This window comes from Ctenopharyngodon idella, chromosome 1, assembly GCF_019924925.1.
Source record: "Ctenopharyngodon idella isolate HZGC_01 chromosome 1, HZGC01, whole genome shotgun sequence".
NCBI classification, from domain to species: Eukaryota; Metazoa; Chordata; class Actinopteri; order Cypriniformes; family Xenocyprididae; genus Ctenopharyngodon; species Ctenopharyngodon idella.
In genome coordinates, this window is record NC_067220.1 from 36,924,401 (window position 1) to 36,939,948 (window position 15,548).

Here is a 15,548-nt window from a genome sequence, read left to right on the forward strand (position 1 = left end):
TTAAAGGGACACACTCAAAAACGGACCGTTTTTGCTCACCCTCAAAAAGTGACAAATTTAATATGCTATAAAAAATGATCTGTAGGGTATTTTGAGCTAAAACTTCACATTCACACTCTGGGGACATCAGAGACTTATTTTACATCTTGTACAAGTGGTATTATACCACCCCTTTAAAAATAGTATTCAGTATACGGTGTAATGCAGTGTGCATTACGCACTACGCAGCACGATACTTCATTCATATTTGCCTTCATTTAGGTTTCTCTATTGTGGGAGAACATGCAGACATTGGTTTGTGAAGGTCTGCGTGACACTCACTCTACTGGAGGGTTGATATCATCTGGTTTGGTCTCGAAGAAGCGAAGAACTTCCTCACTCTGCGAGATCTGGGGAGGAAGCCGGACCAGCGCCTGACAGACAAACAGGACATGAAACTGGACAATCAGAATCAAAACATCAAGACAACCACCCAGAAACACAGCAGACTAATGTATCCACACTATACCAAATGTTAGTTCCTTTGAAATGTCCATAAGGGTCAGATATCCAAGATGATGAAAAGGAAAAATCTTTTTAATTCGGCAAATGAAAACATCACCATAGACATTATTAGTCAAGTCATATTCAAGTCATTTTCTGTATGAATTGCATTTTTAAGGTTATAAATAGACCTGTACACACACTCACACACTCTCACACACACACACACACACACAAAATAAACCTCAAGGAGTCTGATCAGATTTTTTTTTTTACTAAAACAACACTATAAAGAAAGAAAGAAAACACTACTTGATTTTAGTTCAAAATACGTGAATGGGATTCTAAAGATGCCATTTTGCTTCAACAAACGTTTGTCTAACAAATTCATTCTGTGTTCCAACTGCTTTCAAAGCTCTCAAACATGAAAATTAGTGAAAGAACAGAGGAAAAAATAAAAAGGAAAGAGAGAGAGACAACTCCTCTGAAGAATCCCTGGAGTAAAAGTTGTTATTTATTTATCTTTGAAAAACACAATGCAATTAAATGGAGATGCTTTGTCTAATTAAAGCTTTCAGGAAATATCTGGTAAACATCCCACGTTTAAGCCCTTCAAAGACACATCCCTCTCTCTTTCTCTCTCTCATGGAAGGATGTTGATGGTTTCTACACTGAAAGGACAGAGGAAATCTGGAGGAAGTTAGTTATCTAAATGTCATATAAACAACTGTCACATAATTAAAGGTTGATTTAAATAAATGGTAAACTAGGGCTGACAATTTAGTCCTTTAATTCAGTGTGATTAAAAAATTGAAATAAAATAAAAGTAAAGCCATGTCCCCTGAACCGTACATACAGTAAACTCCGTAAGCAATTGTACAACCAATTCCTAGCAATTGAGGTTTGAAGTGCCACCATCACCATTTTTTGCAAATTAACATTATTCAGTCTTTACAAATATAAAGTCTTTAATTAGTGGCATTTCTAATTAAATATTTACATATGCCACTAACTAGAAATGATTAATTTTATTACATGTTTTAATCGATTAAAATTATAGATGGGCATCTGAAGGACACATTCACATTAAGATTAATTCTATGTTCTAAACTATTTTTAGAAGTGTCTTTTTAATGTCCTTTGTGTGGATGTCATGGAGATTGTTGCCACAACAGCAGTCCTTCCAAGACATCCCATAATGCTGCCTATCTCACTATCTCAGTTCAGTTTAACAGCTGCTCTCCACTTGAGTGTGTGTGTGTGTTTGTTTACATCCACTGTGTGTGTGCGTGGATTGTTTAAAAAAGTGGGCTCTGCTCCATCAGGAAGGAGGGGGAAGGAAAAGAAGAGAGACAAGACGCTTGAGGGGGAAGAAAAAGAGAGGGAGAAACAGAGAGGAGGAAGAAACAAGTCGTTAAAATCCCTCAAACTAATTTTAAGGGTGTTATTAAGTAACCTATAGCTATTGGCAAAGTAAACATGACAGTGAAAACCAATAAGTACAAGAGTGTCTGTTTGGTGTAATAGGCTATATACTTGTGTAACCGAATGTGAAGTGTGTGTCAAAGACTTTAACAGACTCATTTTTATTTGTGTTGACTCAGTTTCATTTGTTCATTTGTTGTTCAGCACATTAGCATAATCATATTTCATCAAGATGGCAGATATTCTCTGATAATGAGGCAAATTCACTCTCAAAACCTGATGTGGTGAACATTCATAAAGCGCAATGCCATTTTCCTTTGTTTAGAGTGAAATTTGTGCTTTGCAGGGATTTGACAACACTCTTTAAGGCTTGAAACCCACTAGAAGAAGTCAAAACAAAAGGCTGGTAAGTCTTGAATATTCTAAATAGTTTCAATACTATATATTTTTTATAAAACGTTAGATGTATTTTATTATACAAGTTGGTCAGTGTATGCATATTAGTAAGCCATTCCAACTGCTTTTAAAAGAAAATTAAAAGAACTGAATAACAAAAATTGATTTACATTGTATGCCATTAATAATGTTTTTCTTTTTTTTGTTTTTTTTTGCGCAAACTCATAGTAAACACATATCCCTCCAGCTGTTAAATAACGTAATTTAACTTTAAATAAAAATATTTATCCTTTTTAAATGAATTTTTAATGATTTATTTTAGGTAATTCTTCTTTGAACAGCAGAAGGAATGCAATCCAAAGAATATCAGTAAGAACAAAAATGGGCTTCATACTGAACCCTGAGGAACGCCAATGCCATAACTACACTCATGATGTTCTCAACACACACACAACACTTCCCCATGACAACATGTGACACACAGGGTGTGTTTATCAAAGAAAAATGCCTATATAGGACCTCTCAGTGTTTCATGGTTTTCTAAATAAAGTAACACAGCCTACACATATTGGATAAGACAATAAAAGAGGACAAAACACAAAAGCACTGACAAAGAGGAAGGAAGGAAGGAAAGAAAAGAGAGACTTACTCTGCAATAGTCGTCAATAAAGCGTAGTCTTTTCATGGCCACGTCTCTCACATGACTTCGTCGGAATAGGATTTTGCCTTGAAAAAAAAAGGTTGAATCAAATATGTGGTCTACTTCACAAAATAATGTAAGCTTAATGAAAAAGGCAAATGAGGGCTCAACAATCAGCATGTGTTTTTATCATGTTTTAAAGATTAAAAAATGTTGCTCATTTAAATATGCCACCAAAGTTAAATGATCTAGCTTACAGAAATAGCTGAGGATTTGTTGAAATTGGAAGAATGACTTGAATGATAGTTTGGAAAGATGTTAGAATGCATTGAAAATTATACACAAATCTGTTGCATTGTATTTCATTGCTTTCCAGAAAATGTGTTTGTAATTATATATTATAATTATAATTTTATTCTACTGCTTTTTGAAAATATAATTAAAAAAATAGAAAAAAAATTAAATGTTACATAAAATATGATATAAAAGGATATACATACAAATATACACATATATGCGACTTACGCTATCATATTTGTGACCGAGCCAGTGACAATGTTGGCAGGGCAAGTAAATATCTGAAGCACTGGCCCAATTGGAAAAAAAAATCTTTATTGTTGAGTCCTGCTCAATGTTGTAAGCAAAATCCAGCGCATTTTAGAATTGTTCAGAAATATGAGCAGCTACTGAAGAGAGATGCCATGTGTTCTTCTTGAGATCTGGAACATCTTAATCAGATTCAGACATTTGGAGGAGATAAGAGCACCAAACTCCAGCTGTCATGCTCTCCTGTCTCAAGCTGTTTGTGCTCAAGTAAAAACTAAGAGATACTCAGCAGTGTGTAGAATATACAAAATATATGAGACCTTTATAAAGCAACTGTAGATTCACCTTCATCTGTTCATTCTCATGTTCTATTATTACTGTATGTGATCCTACTTCCTCAAAAAAAAAAAAAAAAAGGAAAAAAAAAAAGGTAAAGACCTGATGATTTCAAAACAGCCATGTTGTGGTTTTAGTCTAACTTGGAGGGCATCTAAAACCCGCCAAGTTTTTTAAAATATGAACCATTAACTTCAAGGAAAATGGACCTAAAATATTGAGGATTGCAAATATTTCATTATAGAAGTTTATAGAAGGCTTGATATATATCCTAATGTATAATATATTAATACGCCTTTCAATAAAAGAAAATCAATACAAAATTCTTCATAGTGCATAGATATAATGTGTGTATAGATAGAAATCTGATCGGTCCCTCTTTACTGTCCCTGTGGAGTCCAATAATCAGACTGGAATTAAATGGAGCCAGTGCATAGATTTAATGATTTGACACTTGACACCCTAATATTCCCTTACAACGGCTGTAAATGGTTTTATAATCCACTTAATATTATAGTAATCCAACCAATTACACTGCATTCCAGTAAACAATCCAATGGAGCCAGTGATAATCTGAGTTAGTGTGTTCGTACTGAAGGATGTGAGAACAAACAGAGAGAAGAATCAGAGGGACTGCTGGGAGACACTAAATGTCCAGGAAATAGAGCAGTCGCATCAGCAAGCCAGGAAAACGTGTCTCAATCTCTCTGTGTCTCTGTCTCGCTCTCCTCATTTTCTTCTTATTGATGGCTCTTGTTCTCAGGGAACGGTGCTGCTCATCTCAGTGACTCGTGTGCCTGTTTCCTGCATGTGTGTGTAAGTCAAGACGGGAAGCACGACCCTGTCCCAGCATAACCATGAATTATTATGGACAGATCTGCTGACACTATGTATTTGCAGGTCTGTGTGTTTGTGTGTGTGCAGAGGAGAGGATGGAGAGGACAAATTCCTCCCAAAATCACCTGGAAGAAAAGGGATAATCCGTTTTTTGGGATCTTTCTGCCCTCCCTCGATTGGGAACTTGTCGAGAATCTGCATCTGTGGGGAGACGCAAGAAAAACAACATGTAAACGACAAGCTAGATGATAACAGACACCACCAACTCATAATAATACTATCAACAGTACAAAAAAGCACTGCTTATATTCATAAAATTTACTAAAAAAAATGAAATGAAAAATGCCACATGGAGACTTTTTTTTACAATGATGCAAATTAATCATTGAATCAGAGTTCAGAAATGATTCACTGACAATTTAAAATGATTCACAAAAATTAAATGCAACTTAATACACAAAGATTTCAAAAGGGTTTTTTTTCCCGCAGCAATGCTATAGATGAACCATTTATGACAACGCTATTTAAGGCCTGAAACCCACTAGAAGAAGACAAAAGGCAGAGAATGTTCTAAATAGTTTTAATACAATATTTTTTGTAAAATGTTAGATGTATTGTGGTAAGTGTGTGCATATTAGTAAGCCATTCCAACTGCTTTTAAAAGAAAATTAAAAGAACTTAATTTCCAAAGTTGACCTAAAACACATTGTATGCCCTACAAAATCCCTCCAGCTGGTAAATAATGTTATTTTACTTTAAATTAAAGTATTTATCCTTTTTGAATGAATTTTGAATTATTTATTTGGGGTAATTCTTCTTTGAACATCAGAAGGTATGCAGTCCAAAGAATATCAGTAAGAACGAAAATGGGCTTCATACTGAACCCTGAGGAACGCCAATGCCATAACCACACTCATAATAATGTTTTCTTAACATCATGTACTGAAATAATTCACAAAAATGAAATGCAACATGAAATGCAAGTACATTCTTAAAAATAAAGGTTTCAAAAGGGTTTTTTTTTTTTTGCAGTCATGCCATAGATAAACCATTTATGGTTCCCCAATGTACTTTTCAGTGAACAGTTCTTAAAAGAACCACTTTTTTTTCTTAGTTTGTAGACTTTAATAACCTGTGGAACCTTTTCCCACTATAATCTTTTGTGGAAAGGAAAGGTTCAATGGATGTTAAAGGTTCTTCATGGAACCGTCAATGCCATTAAAGAACATTTATTTTTAAGAGTTAAAGTGTTTTGATTTGGTCTAATAGGAAAAACTCACATATGCCTTTCTATGCATAATGAAAAAATTCATGATCTTTGTTTAAAATTCCGAGCTTATGTTTCCTGAAAACGCAATCATTTTGTTCATTTCATTTCCCGTCACTTTCCACATTTCCACATTGTTTTTTGGGGATTTAAAGTACAAACAGCTGCAGATTATTTCTAAGAATCCCACAAACAAATGTAAATCTCAGTTCTAAGAATTGAAAACAACTACTGGAAACCATCAACCGAAGCTGGAATATTTATCATGAGCTGCTCCCATGCAAATCTGACCCTGTAAGAGCTTTCACTGGAAACTCCCAATGGGCTGTGCTCATTAGCAAGAAACATTTGCAAGAACTGAGAGATTGAGTAAAGTTTATAAGTTGCCGTTGTGGGAACCAAATTGCTGATCGTTACAAAGAACAAAAAGATTAGGAAAAGATTACAAGGTTAAAGAAACTCTAAATAAAAATGGGTAATAATAATGTCATTCAACATAAAAATAAAAAGCATGTTAACAAAGGCAGAGCTGCAGAATATATCATGACCAAAAATAAAAAGATTCAGTGCAATGCTGGTTCAAATCCAGACTTTTCCTGAGCCCACTTGTTTCCTGTGAATAGAATCTTTGGAGTCTTAAAATTTTCAATTTTTAGATATAGACTATCAGTAGTGTTCAGTACAACATGCAATTCACAAATGAATTAATCAGTTGGTACAGTTCTTATTAATGAGTCAATTGACCAATTGGTGAATCAGAATGAATTGAACACATGAGTCACTGGTCTGTATCACAGACATAATTAGTCAGACAACTCACTTACTCACTGAATCGGTTTGGATTACTCACTCACTCACTGAACCGAAGGTTAAGATGTCTGATTCGAAATTACCCAAGAAATATACTGTTGTGTGTACTTTTGAAACTTTAAATCTTAAAAATGCGCGTTTGTAAGCTAAGCAAATTTTCTGTCAAATTAGTCAACTCACCAGTCAACTCAAAAACAAACTGCTGCAGGAAAAATGGATTGAATCTTCAAAAAACAGAATCTTCAGATTTCTTAAATTTAGAATCTTTAGTTCTAAAAAAAATTGGGCAAATAGGAAAAAAAGCTAAAGGAAATAGAGTTTGGAGGCTCTATTTCTCTTTGCTATCTTTCTAATAGGCTTTTAATGTCTTTCCCACGAGGCCTGTCAGAATGTATATTCTCCAGGTACAACAAGGTCAGACTGTGCAGCCAGGACACACCAGATGTGCAGTGTCTCTCTCTGTTTCTCACTGCTGGTCTTGCTGAAATATCTCCCCAAAACCCTCTTGGTCATGCTTTAGCATGAATCCATGGCAGTGAGTAATTGAAATCTGAGTCTGAATCTGTAATTGAGGGCACACAAGCATCAAACACGCATGCAGCTAACCCCTATGTTTATATATGTGGGATCACTGGTGCACACTGATAGGGTTGTGAGGATCTGGGTCAGATGGCATGAAGAATTGGAGGCTAAAAACGAATCACGTCTCACAGATGTCAAACATCTTGCACTTATGTTTTCCCAAAACCCTGAACTTATAATAATGATAATATCACAATTTTTGTGTTTTTTACAGATTATCTGAGTCACTATCTGCCAAAGAGCTTTCTATTCATCAAAAACAAAACAAAAATCCTGAAAAAAAAAAATATCACAGTTTTGACAAAAATGTTATACAGCAAAAAAAAGAAAAAAAGAAAAAGAAGAAATGTTTCTTGAGCAGCAAATCATCATATTAGAATGATTTCTGAAGGATCATGTGACACTGAAGACTGGAGTAATGATGCTGAAAATTCAGCTTTGATCACAGGAATAAATTAAATGTATTAAAATTTAAAAAATAAAATAAAAAAAAAGTTATTTTAAATTGTAATAATATTTCACAACATTACTGTTTTTACTGTATTTTTGATCAAATAAATGCAGCCTTAGAGAGCACAAGAGACTTCTTTCAAAAATATTAATGATTCCAAACTTTTCATCGGCAGTGTATAATGTTTACAATGTTTATCAGGGGTTTGTACACAAACATGACTCTTAGAACATGATGTTTTCCAGATTATACGCTTTTTGACCCTGTTGACACCTAGTATTGAACACTCTGTTTGAGAGCAAATTCAAGATTATGCATATTTACACCATATACACAAATAGTGGCCTAAGTGGAATGATCAGTGTCTAACCAGAGAGAAATAAATAAATAAAATAACTTGTTAGAACTCTGGAGGTTTTGGAGGAGGAAAACAAGACATTCACTGCTCTGTGTGCAGAGAAAAGCAGAAGAGGAAAAAAGATAATGCAAGGGGACAGAAAATCAAGATACAGAGATAAAGAGGAGGAATGTACAAGGAAAGACATAATGAGAAATGGAAAAAGAAAATAAGATAAGCACAATAAATAAAATGACAGCGAACAGAAGAGGTTGAAGAGGCTGGGAGAGAAGAGGAAACATAAAAATGTGAGAGAAACATGAAGATGTGAGTGAGAACAGACAGAACAAGGAGAAGTTGCTGTATTTCCCAATCACTGAGGCACCTGGAAGACTTCCTGAGTCTCCATAGCAACAGGGGGCGGGGAGAGAGGAGAACGAGCCAGTGATTGGGTGATGGCGTGCGTGGAAGAGAATGGATATAAAGAATGGACACACACATACACACACATATATATCTATACCATACAACATACCATCAACTTTTCAGATAGAGGGTTTGCGTTCAGTCTTCTGTAGTGTCACATCAGAAGCCTTTATCAGCTCACATGAGTTCTGCTGACTGAGCATGTGTGGAACATGTCCATTCCCATATTACTTCTTGTGAAATTTTAGGAACACACAGCATTATTCCAAATTACTTTGAGGCTGAATCTCACACAAAAAAAGGTAATATTTCACCCCAAAGAAAAAAAGTGCAATATATACACAAAAACAATAACAATAATAATAATTTTGTTTTTATTTTGGGGTGAAATATGACTTGAAACATTTCTATTCTACTATCCAACATGAGAGTGATTGTAACTCCAGCAAATTCACAGCTACAATGTTTTGGGTGGTTGCCAGGGTGTTGCTATGCAGTTGCTGCATTGATAGATAAATAAAAAATATAATTTTGCTTTTATTTTTGTGGTCAAATATGACTTTTCTAGAGAGAGAGAGTCAGAAATCACTTATGAATTGATATGCTTAAAAAGTCACATCACAGAGCTGCACCATGGGGCCTTACATCAAATGCAGCTCCATGAGGTCTCCTATTCGATATGAGAGTGATTGTAACTCCAGCAAAGTCAGAGATAAGTGTGTGAACCACATAAACCTCATGATTAGTCCTTTCAAGGAGCTGCACCAGGGGGCCTCCTGGTAAAACATAGCCAAAGAGTTTGAGGATATTGCAGGAGAGTGAGCCCTGTCATGCAGCTCCATCAATGGGCTTATTCAAGTTAAAACTTCTATGCATGTTTCATGACACTTTTAACAGTGATCCCTGCTATAGAGCTAAACACAGGGGCTGCTCTGCAGTATTAAATGGGTTAGATTCTACACCTTCATAGCATTTCTCCCTTAAGTCTAATGTTGTTTAAGGCTTCTTACACCAAACATAGAAAGAAAATAACTTTTCTCGCATCTGTCTTGCTCCTTTCATACATCTGCACACGTCCCATGACCCAAATAATGGCAGTGGTCATGTGACTCATTGCTAATGCTTGCTGATTGGGCTCATGTTGCATGATGTCATAAACAACCAATTACACCGAGTTCAGTTTGTACAAACACTGACTTATTCTAAGTACAAGATGTCAGCTTCAAAGAAAAACTGTTTTCGAGGAGAACTGTGAAGTATTTAAAATGAGTCAAACAGTCTCCAAAATTACTTGCTGAGTGAGTTTCGGCAGGGTGACAGAGTGACATGAAAAACTCTCACACGGCATAATCCACCTGGAACCATACAAAGTATGCTCTGAGTCTGAACATTTACTCAATAAGCTGCATTTGCATAGAGAATTACAAAAATAAACTTTCATGTTCTGTGAAGAAAATATAAGTGGTGCTTGCCTGTTCAAAATTCAACACTATGATGCTAGGGTGTTTTGGATGGATGCCAGGGTGTTTCTATGCAGTTGATAGGGGTCTCAGTACTTGCTAGGGTGTTGTTTGCTAAATAAATAAATACCAAACATGATAATAATAATTAATATTATTATTATTATTACTATTATTTAGCAACACCAAAATAATCACACAGTGCAGTTTAATAATACCAATATTATATTATTAATATTATTAAATAAATACCAACAGCAATATAATAATATTAATAATAATAATAATAATAATACCTTTGGCTGCTATTGTCACGTGTGGCTGTAATGATTGCATGACGCAAGAAAATTCAATAGTCTTTACTTGGAAACACGCAGGAGAATACAGGAATCAAACTCAAGGAACACTACCACACAAACATAAACGAGACTGAACAATGAACAGAAGAAACTAAGGGATTAAATACACACAGACTGATTAACAGAATTAAGAATAGGTGTGTAATATAATAAATTACCATGGAAATTAACTAGCAAACAGAACTCAGGCAAACCAGAACATGGCAAAGAATACAAACAAAACCAAAAAAAAGACCAAAACAGAGCTAGAACGGAACAGAAACTCCCCACTCCTGGAAGGTGCATCCTCGCGCTGTAACAAGTCAAACTGAGAAGGAAGGGAGGGAGGGGGCTTTGGAGGAGGACAAGGGGCAGGAGTAGATGATGCCGTGGGGACCCAGAGCACAGCCAGGATGAAGCCCAACGGTGGAGTTAAGGGAGGGAGGATCCATGGTAGAGACTTGGCAGGCTGAACCAAGACTGAGACAGAGCTGATGGAGGTGGAGACCCCGGTGGAGCCGATGACCCCGGACAACACCATAGGTCCTGGAAGCCAAGGCGAAGACGTGGTGACGAGTGATCAAGGTGTGCCAGGGTTTCAGAGGACTGAGGACCATGGCAGAGCCAGAGGAAAGGCAGAGCCCAACAGAGCCGAAGGGGTGGAGGGAAGAAAGCACAGCTAAAGGCCAGGACGTCTGTGGCGCAGGAAGAGTGATGACTGACCAAGGAGTAGCCGAAGGAATGAGGGAGGCTGGTGAAGCTGTGAGGATGAAGGCCCCAGGTGGGGCCGAGGGAGGAAGAAGCCAAGGCAGAGCCGACTGGTCGACGGGCCGAGGTGGAATGACAAGCTCAGCGGCCTGAGGCGGAGACAGGGGATTCTCGTACAAAGGTGGAGCTGGAGACTGGAAGACCTTAAGAGGATCCGAGTTGCTGGTTGGAGCCAACTGAGGAGGAGCTGAGGGACTGAAGAGAGCTAGTGGAGGCGAGGCCGAAGGATTGCCTGTCTTTGGTAGAGGAGGTGGGAGAGGGACGCTGGGTGGGATCACTGGAGATGCAGGAGACTTGGAGCTGGCCAGGACCAGCAGAGATGAAGGAGAATTGGAGCTGGGCGGGACCAGCGGGGACAGGGAGACTACAGGGAATGACCTCTTCCAAATCCTCAAAATATTTCGCAGAGGCCAGGTACAGCTGCAGGAGTATGGGCAGGGCTCCACTCCCCGCCCTCGAACTCAACTAGTATGTCCACCTCGACGGACGTTGGTGCCAGCTGATGCACCTGGTCAGACTCTCTGTGGGGCTCGGGCTCCGGGGCGATGTTAAGCTCAGGCGTTGGCACTGGCATTATGGCAGGTACAGGCTCCGTGTCTGCGGGGGGCTTTAACATAGGCTCCGTGCAGAGTGTAGGAGGCGGCTGGCTAGGCTCTGGGTCCGGAGTGGGGCTGTTGATATCCTCCTCAGCAGGGCAGATGGTGAATGCCGATCTGTTGTTTACCAGCACCCACTCCACAAATGCGGCAAAATTCCCCAAAGGACCATCACCGGGCAGGCATGCCTTGGATCTGGATGGTGTAGTAAAAAAAATGCACAGCGAGCAATCTGGGTAGTGGGTGAGGCAAGCCAGGTCTAAGAAGTCCCCTTTACACTGCTCCTGCTCTAAACAGAGCAACTGGACAGCTGGTTAGTCCATTTTTTTAAAATCCTTTCTGGGGGTCAGTCTTCTGTCACGAATAAAATCAAAACCAAAACAGACCAAAACAGAACTAGAACGTAGATAGGCTTAGATAGCTTGATCACTCATTCAGTGTAATGTGATTTTTCACCAATATTTATAAAATAAGCAAGTCTGGTTGCTTAGAAAGGTAAAGGTAATTGCATTTGAGGTACCAAGCATGATGGGTTACACACTGAATATTATTACTTATGATTAGGGGTTTGTGCAAATCCCTGACTTCAAGTATATAAGCAATAGTAATGCCTTAGTGAGCAGCACTAATAATCAAAGGTTCCCTGTTTGGGTACAGAGAAATAAACCCTCTGGCTTTGGCGCTTCAGCCGGCTTTTATAAACTGCTTTCAAGCTGATCTAAGATCAGCTCTTCCCCATCCAAAACACTAGAGTGCCTGTCTTAAATCAAGGTAAAAGGCGACTGGTAGCCAAAGGGTGAGAGTAGTTACACTGATCCAAGAACGCAATAAATCCCCTGATTACAGCATTACGGGCAGCTTTATTGATTCCATTTGAGTAAACAGTGTGAGATGGAGTAAAGTGAAAGAGAAAAAGAGAAGGTTGAGAGAGAGAGAGAGAGAGAGAGAGAGAGAGAGAGAGAGAGAAAGCTGTTTTCCTTGAATTATTCTGTTGGCTCGAGCTCTGATTGACAGAACACACATGGATACAATTGCACACAATCACAAAAGCACCTCCACTACACACATGAACACACACACATTTGTGGAACCTAATAGGGAATGTGACTCACTCCAGGCCTGCACACACACATACACAGGTTACTAATGGATAGCGTGAATCAAGTCCGGACATGCATTAGTGAGCACAGTATCAGGTTTCAGGAGACATATGTGCACTTGGACTGACAACACACTTACACATATACACACTCTATATATATACACAGATCAGGGATCTTTCTGGTGGGAAGCGAATCTAAAGGTTGTTCTGTGATGTTGAATGAGCAGCAGCCTAGCATTAAGACAGACTACTGACTACTACAAGAAAAGAGCAAGTAAAATTTGCGACAGACCCCATGAAATCAAAAATTTGTGGGCTTTGTAGCCTTTCGTCCATTTGTGTTCCCTTTGAGGTTATATATGCTAGTGTACTCTATGTAGTGACAAAATTCACTTTTAGCAGACAGACGCATCTAAAATGTCAGTCCTTATCTGGCATGAAATCGGACCAAAAACCTGGGCTACATACACTACTGTCCAAAAGTTTAAGGTTGGTAAGATTTTTTAATGTTTTTTTTTTTTTTTTTTTGGAAAGATGTCTCTTATGCTCACCAAGGCTGCAAATATTCTATCAAAAAACAGTAATATTGTGAAATATTATTACAATTTAACATAGCTATTTGAATATATTTTAAAATGTAATTTATTCCTGTGATGGCAAAGCTTAATTTTCAGCATCATTACTCCAGTCTTCAGTGTCACATGATCCTTCAGAAATCATTCTAATTTGTTCCTCAAGAAACATTGCTTATTATTATCAATGTTGAAAACACAGCTTAATATTTTTGTGGAATCTGTGATACAGGATTCTTAGATGAATAATTTATTTGAAATAGAATTTTTTTGCAACATTATAATTGTCTTTACTGTCACTGTCGATCAATTTAATGCATACTAGCTGAATAAAAGCATTTTAAAGAAATATAAAATCTTACTAACCCCAAACTTTTGAATGGCAATATAGATTTTTGTCCAATCAGATGCTCTAGAATGAAAATGTCCCTCCCCCTGATATCAATTAACGATTTCTGTGTGATTTTAACAAATTTCTGTAATTTTTTTCCAATATTATTCTTATTAACATAAATTTATGCTAAAACATGAAAGCATCAATTTACGTAAGAATGATTTTACAATTTACACAGAAATTCATCCTGCTCATGTTTCATAAATGGCGCTCAATATGTTGATGAAACTGAAAAATTTTACTCTAACCAAACGCACCAAGATTAATCACAACAGTTGTCAGTTGCTTGGTTACCATTTCTATTATGCTGCATTGGCTATGACTTTATGTCATGTAGCATTTTGAAACAGTCTGAAATCTTTTGTAAGTCATGCTGAACAAATTGTTCTTCCATTCCTCACAGCCTCCAATTATAGGAATAGCCCAGTTCTGTCATCATTACACACCCTCATGTAATTCCAAACAAAAAGGTGTCTTTAAATGCACTTTTCCATTAAATATGGAATGTATTCCGACTAACTAAGCTCTATTGCAGGGATCAAACCCAAACTTTTGGTTACCAGCCTTGATCTTTTTTGCACCACCCCAAATTGCAACTTAGAGCTGAGGTCAGTCTGAAATTGTAACCTCAACCAAGACAAAGAGGGAATCCAATGCCCTTGATGTGACCCTAAGCCTGACCCCGAAGACCAGACGAGGCGGAGCTGCAAAATTCTGTGGGTTGTGCAATGACAGATTGTCAGATGTTCTATGTGTCATCAGAGACGCTTGATGCAACATAAGGTTCCATTTTAAAATTAATCACACACTGACACACACATTCCCAAACATGTCACATATTCCTCACCTGTCTCTTGTTACAATGGGCGGATGTGCCTGAATTCCACCCACGCACACACATACACACATATTCTACCAAGATCTGAGACTAAAGAGAAGGAGCAAGCGAGCACTTTGGCGTACACATGAGTAACTGTGGGTGTCCACACTGATTATTTCAGCAGTATATGTAGGGCAGCCAGCAGCAGGGATGAAGACTTTTGGCAGTCTTGTCTGCCCACACCCAGATTTAGCCCCTGTTCTCCTCACTCTCTCCATATGAGGAGCCAGAACAGGCTTGAACCCCGACGACAGCGCCGCACTGACCTCAGATCAGTAATACAGCGCTGGTCCAGATACGGTTGTGAAGACACAATCAGGACACACTGTACTCTTATTGACTTTGGTACAGTGACAGCACTGCAGACGGCTACTACTCACTAGTTTACCAGACAGGTAAAAGGAACTGTGTTGAGTTGGATGAATATGGTTTGTATTCGGTAAAGAAACAGGAGATTGGCAAATGTCTTGGCAAAGAGTGGTTGCACATTCCGGTGTCACAATAAAAATATTTGAGAGTTCTATGCACCCTGTTATTGACAGAGGTGTAAAAAGTATCTCAAACCCATATTTGAGTAAAAGTACAGATACATTAAAAACAAAAAAAAACTTTATTACAAGTTACAAGTCCCCCATTCCAATATGACTTGAGTAGAAGTCTTAGAGTATCTGATTTTAACAGTATTTAAGTTTTTTAATCGTACTGAATGTATGTTCAAAGATGCACTAGTCCTCAACACCTAAGAGACATACCAGTGAAAAACTGTGACTTTATATCTCCCAATTTTTACTTTAGGCCTATATCTTACAATAGGGCTGCATGATTAATCAAAATAAAACTGAAATAGCAATAATTGCTTAGTGCAGTTATCAAATCACAAAAACTGTGATTTAACTACATAA

At 37.7% G+C, this 15,548-nt stretch overlaps 1 protein-coding gene across 8 annotated transcripts in view; it reads right to left on the bottom strand.

Annotated features, from left to right (window-relative positions):
- Positions 1-15,548, bottom strand: part of sh3pxd2aa (SH3 and PX domains 2Aa) — a 123,970-nt gene that overhangs the window by 73,822 nt on the left and 34,600 nt on the right. For 7 of the 8 annotated variants that reach the window (XM_051896382.1, XM_051897235.1, XM_051893098.1 and 4 more), the window contains exons 3-5: positions 4,789-4,864; positions 2,954-3,030; positions 322-413 (exon numbers count right to left, since the gene is read on the bottom strand). In XM_051896382.1, coding sequence (XP_051752342.1) covers positions 322-413; positions 2,954-3,030; positions 4,789-4,864 — 245 coding nt within the window. Of the gene's footprint in view, positions 1-321; positions 414-2,953; positions 3,031-4,788; positions 4,865-15,548 lie in introns of those variants that run through there. The other variant, XM_051898078.1, reaches the window with a different exon arrangement.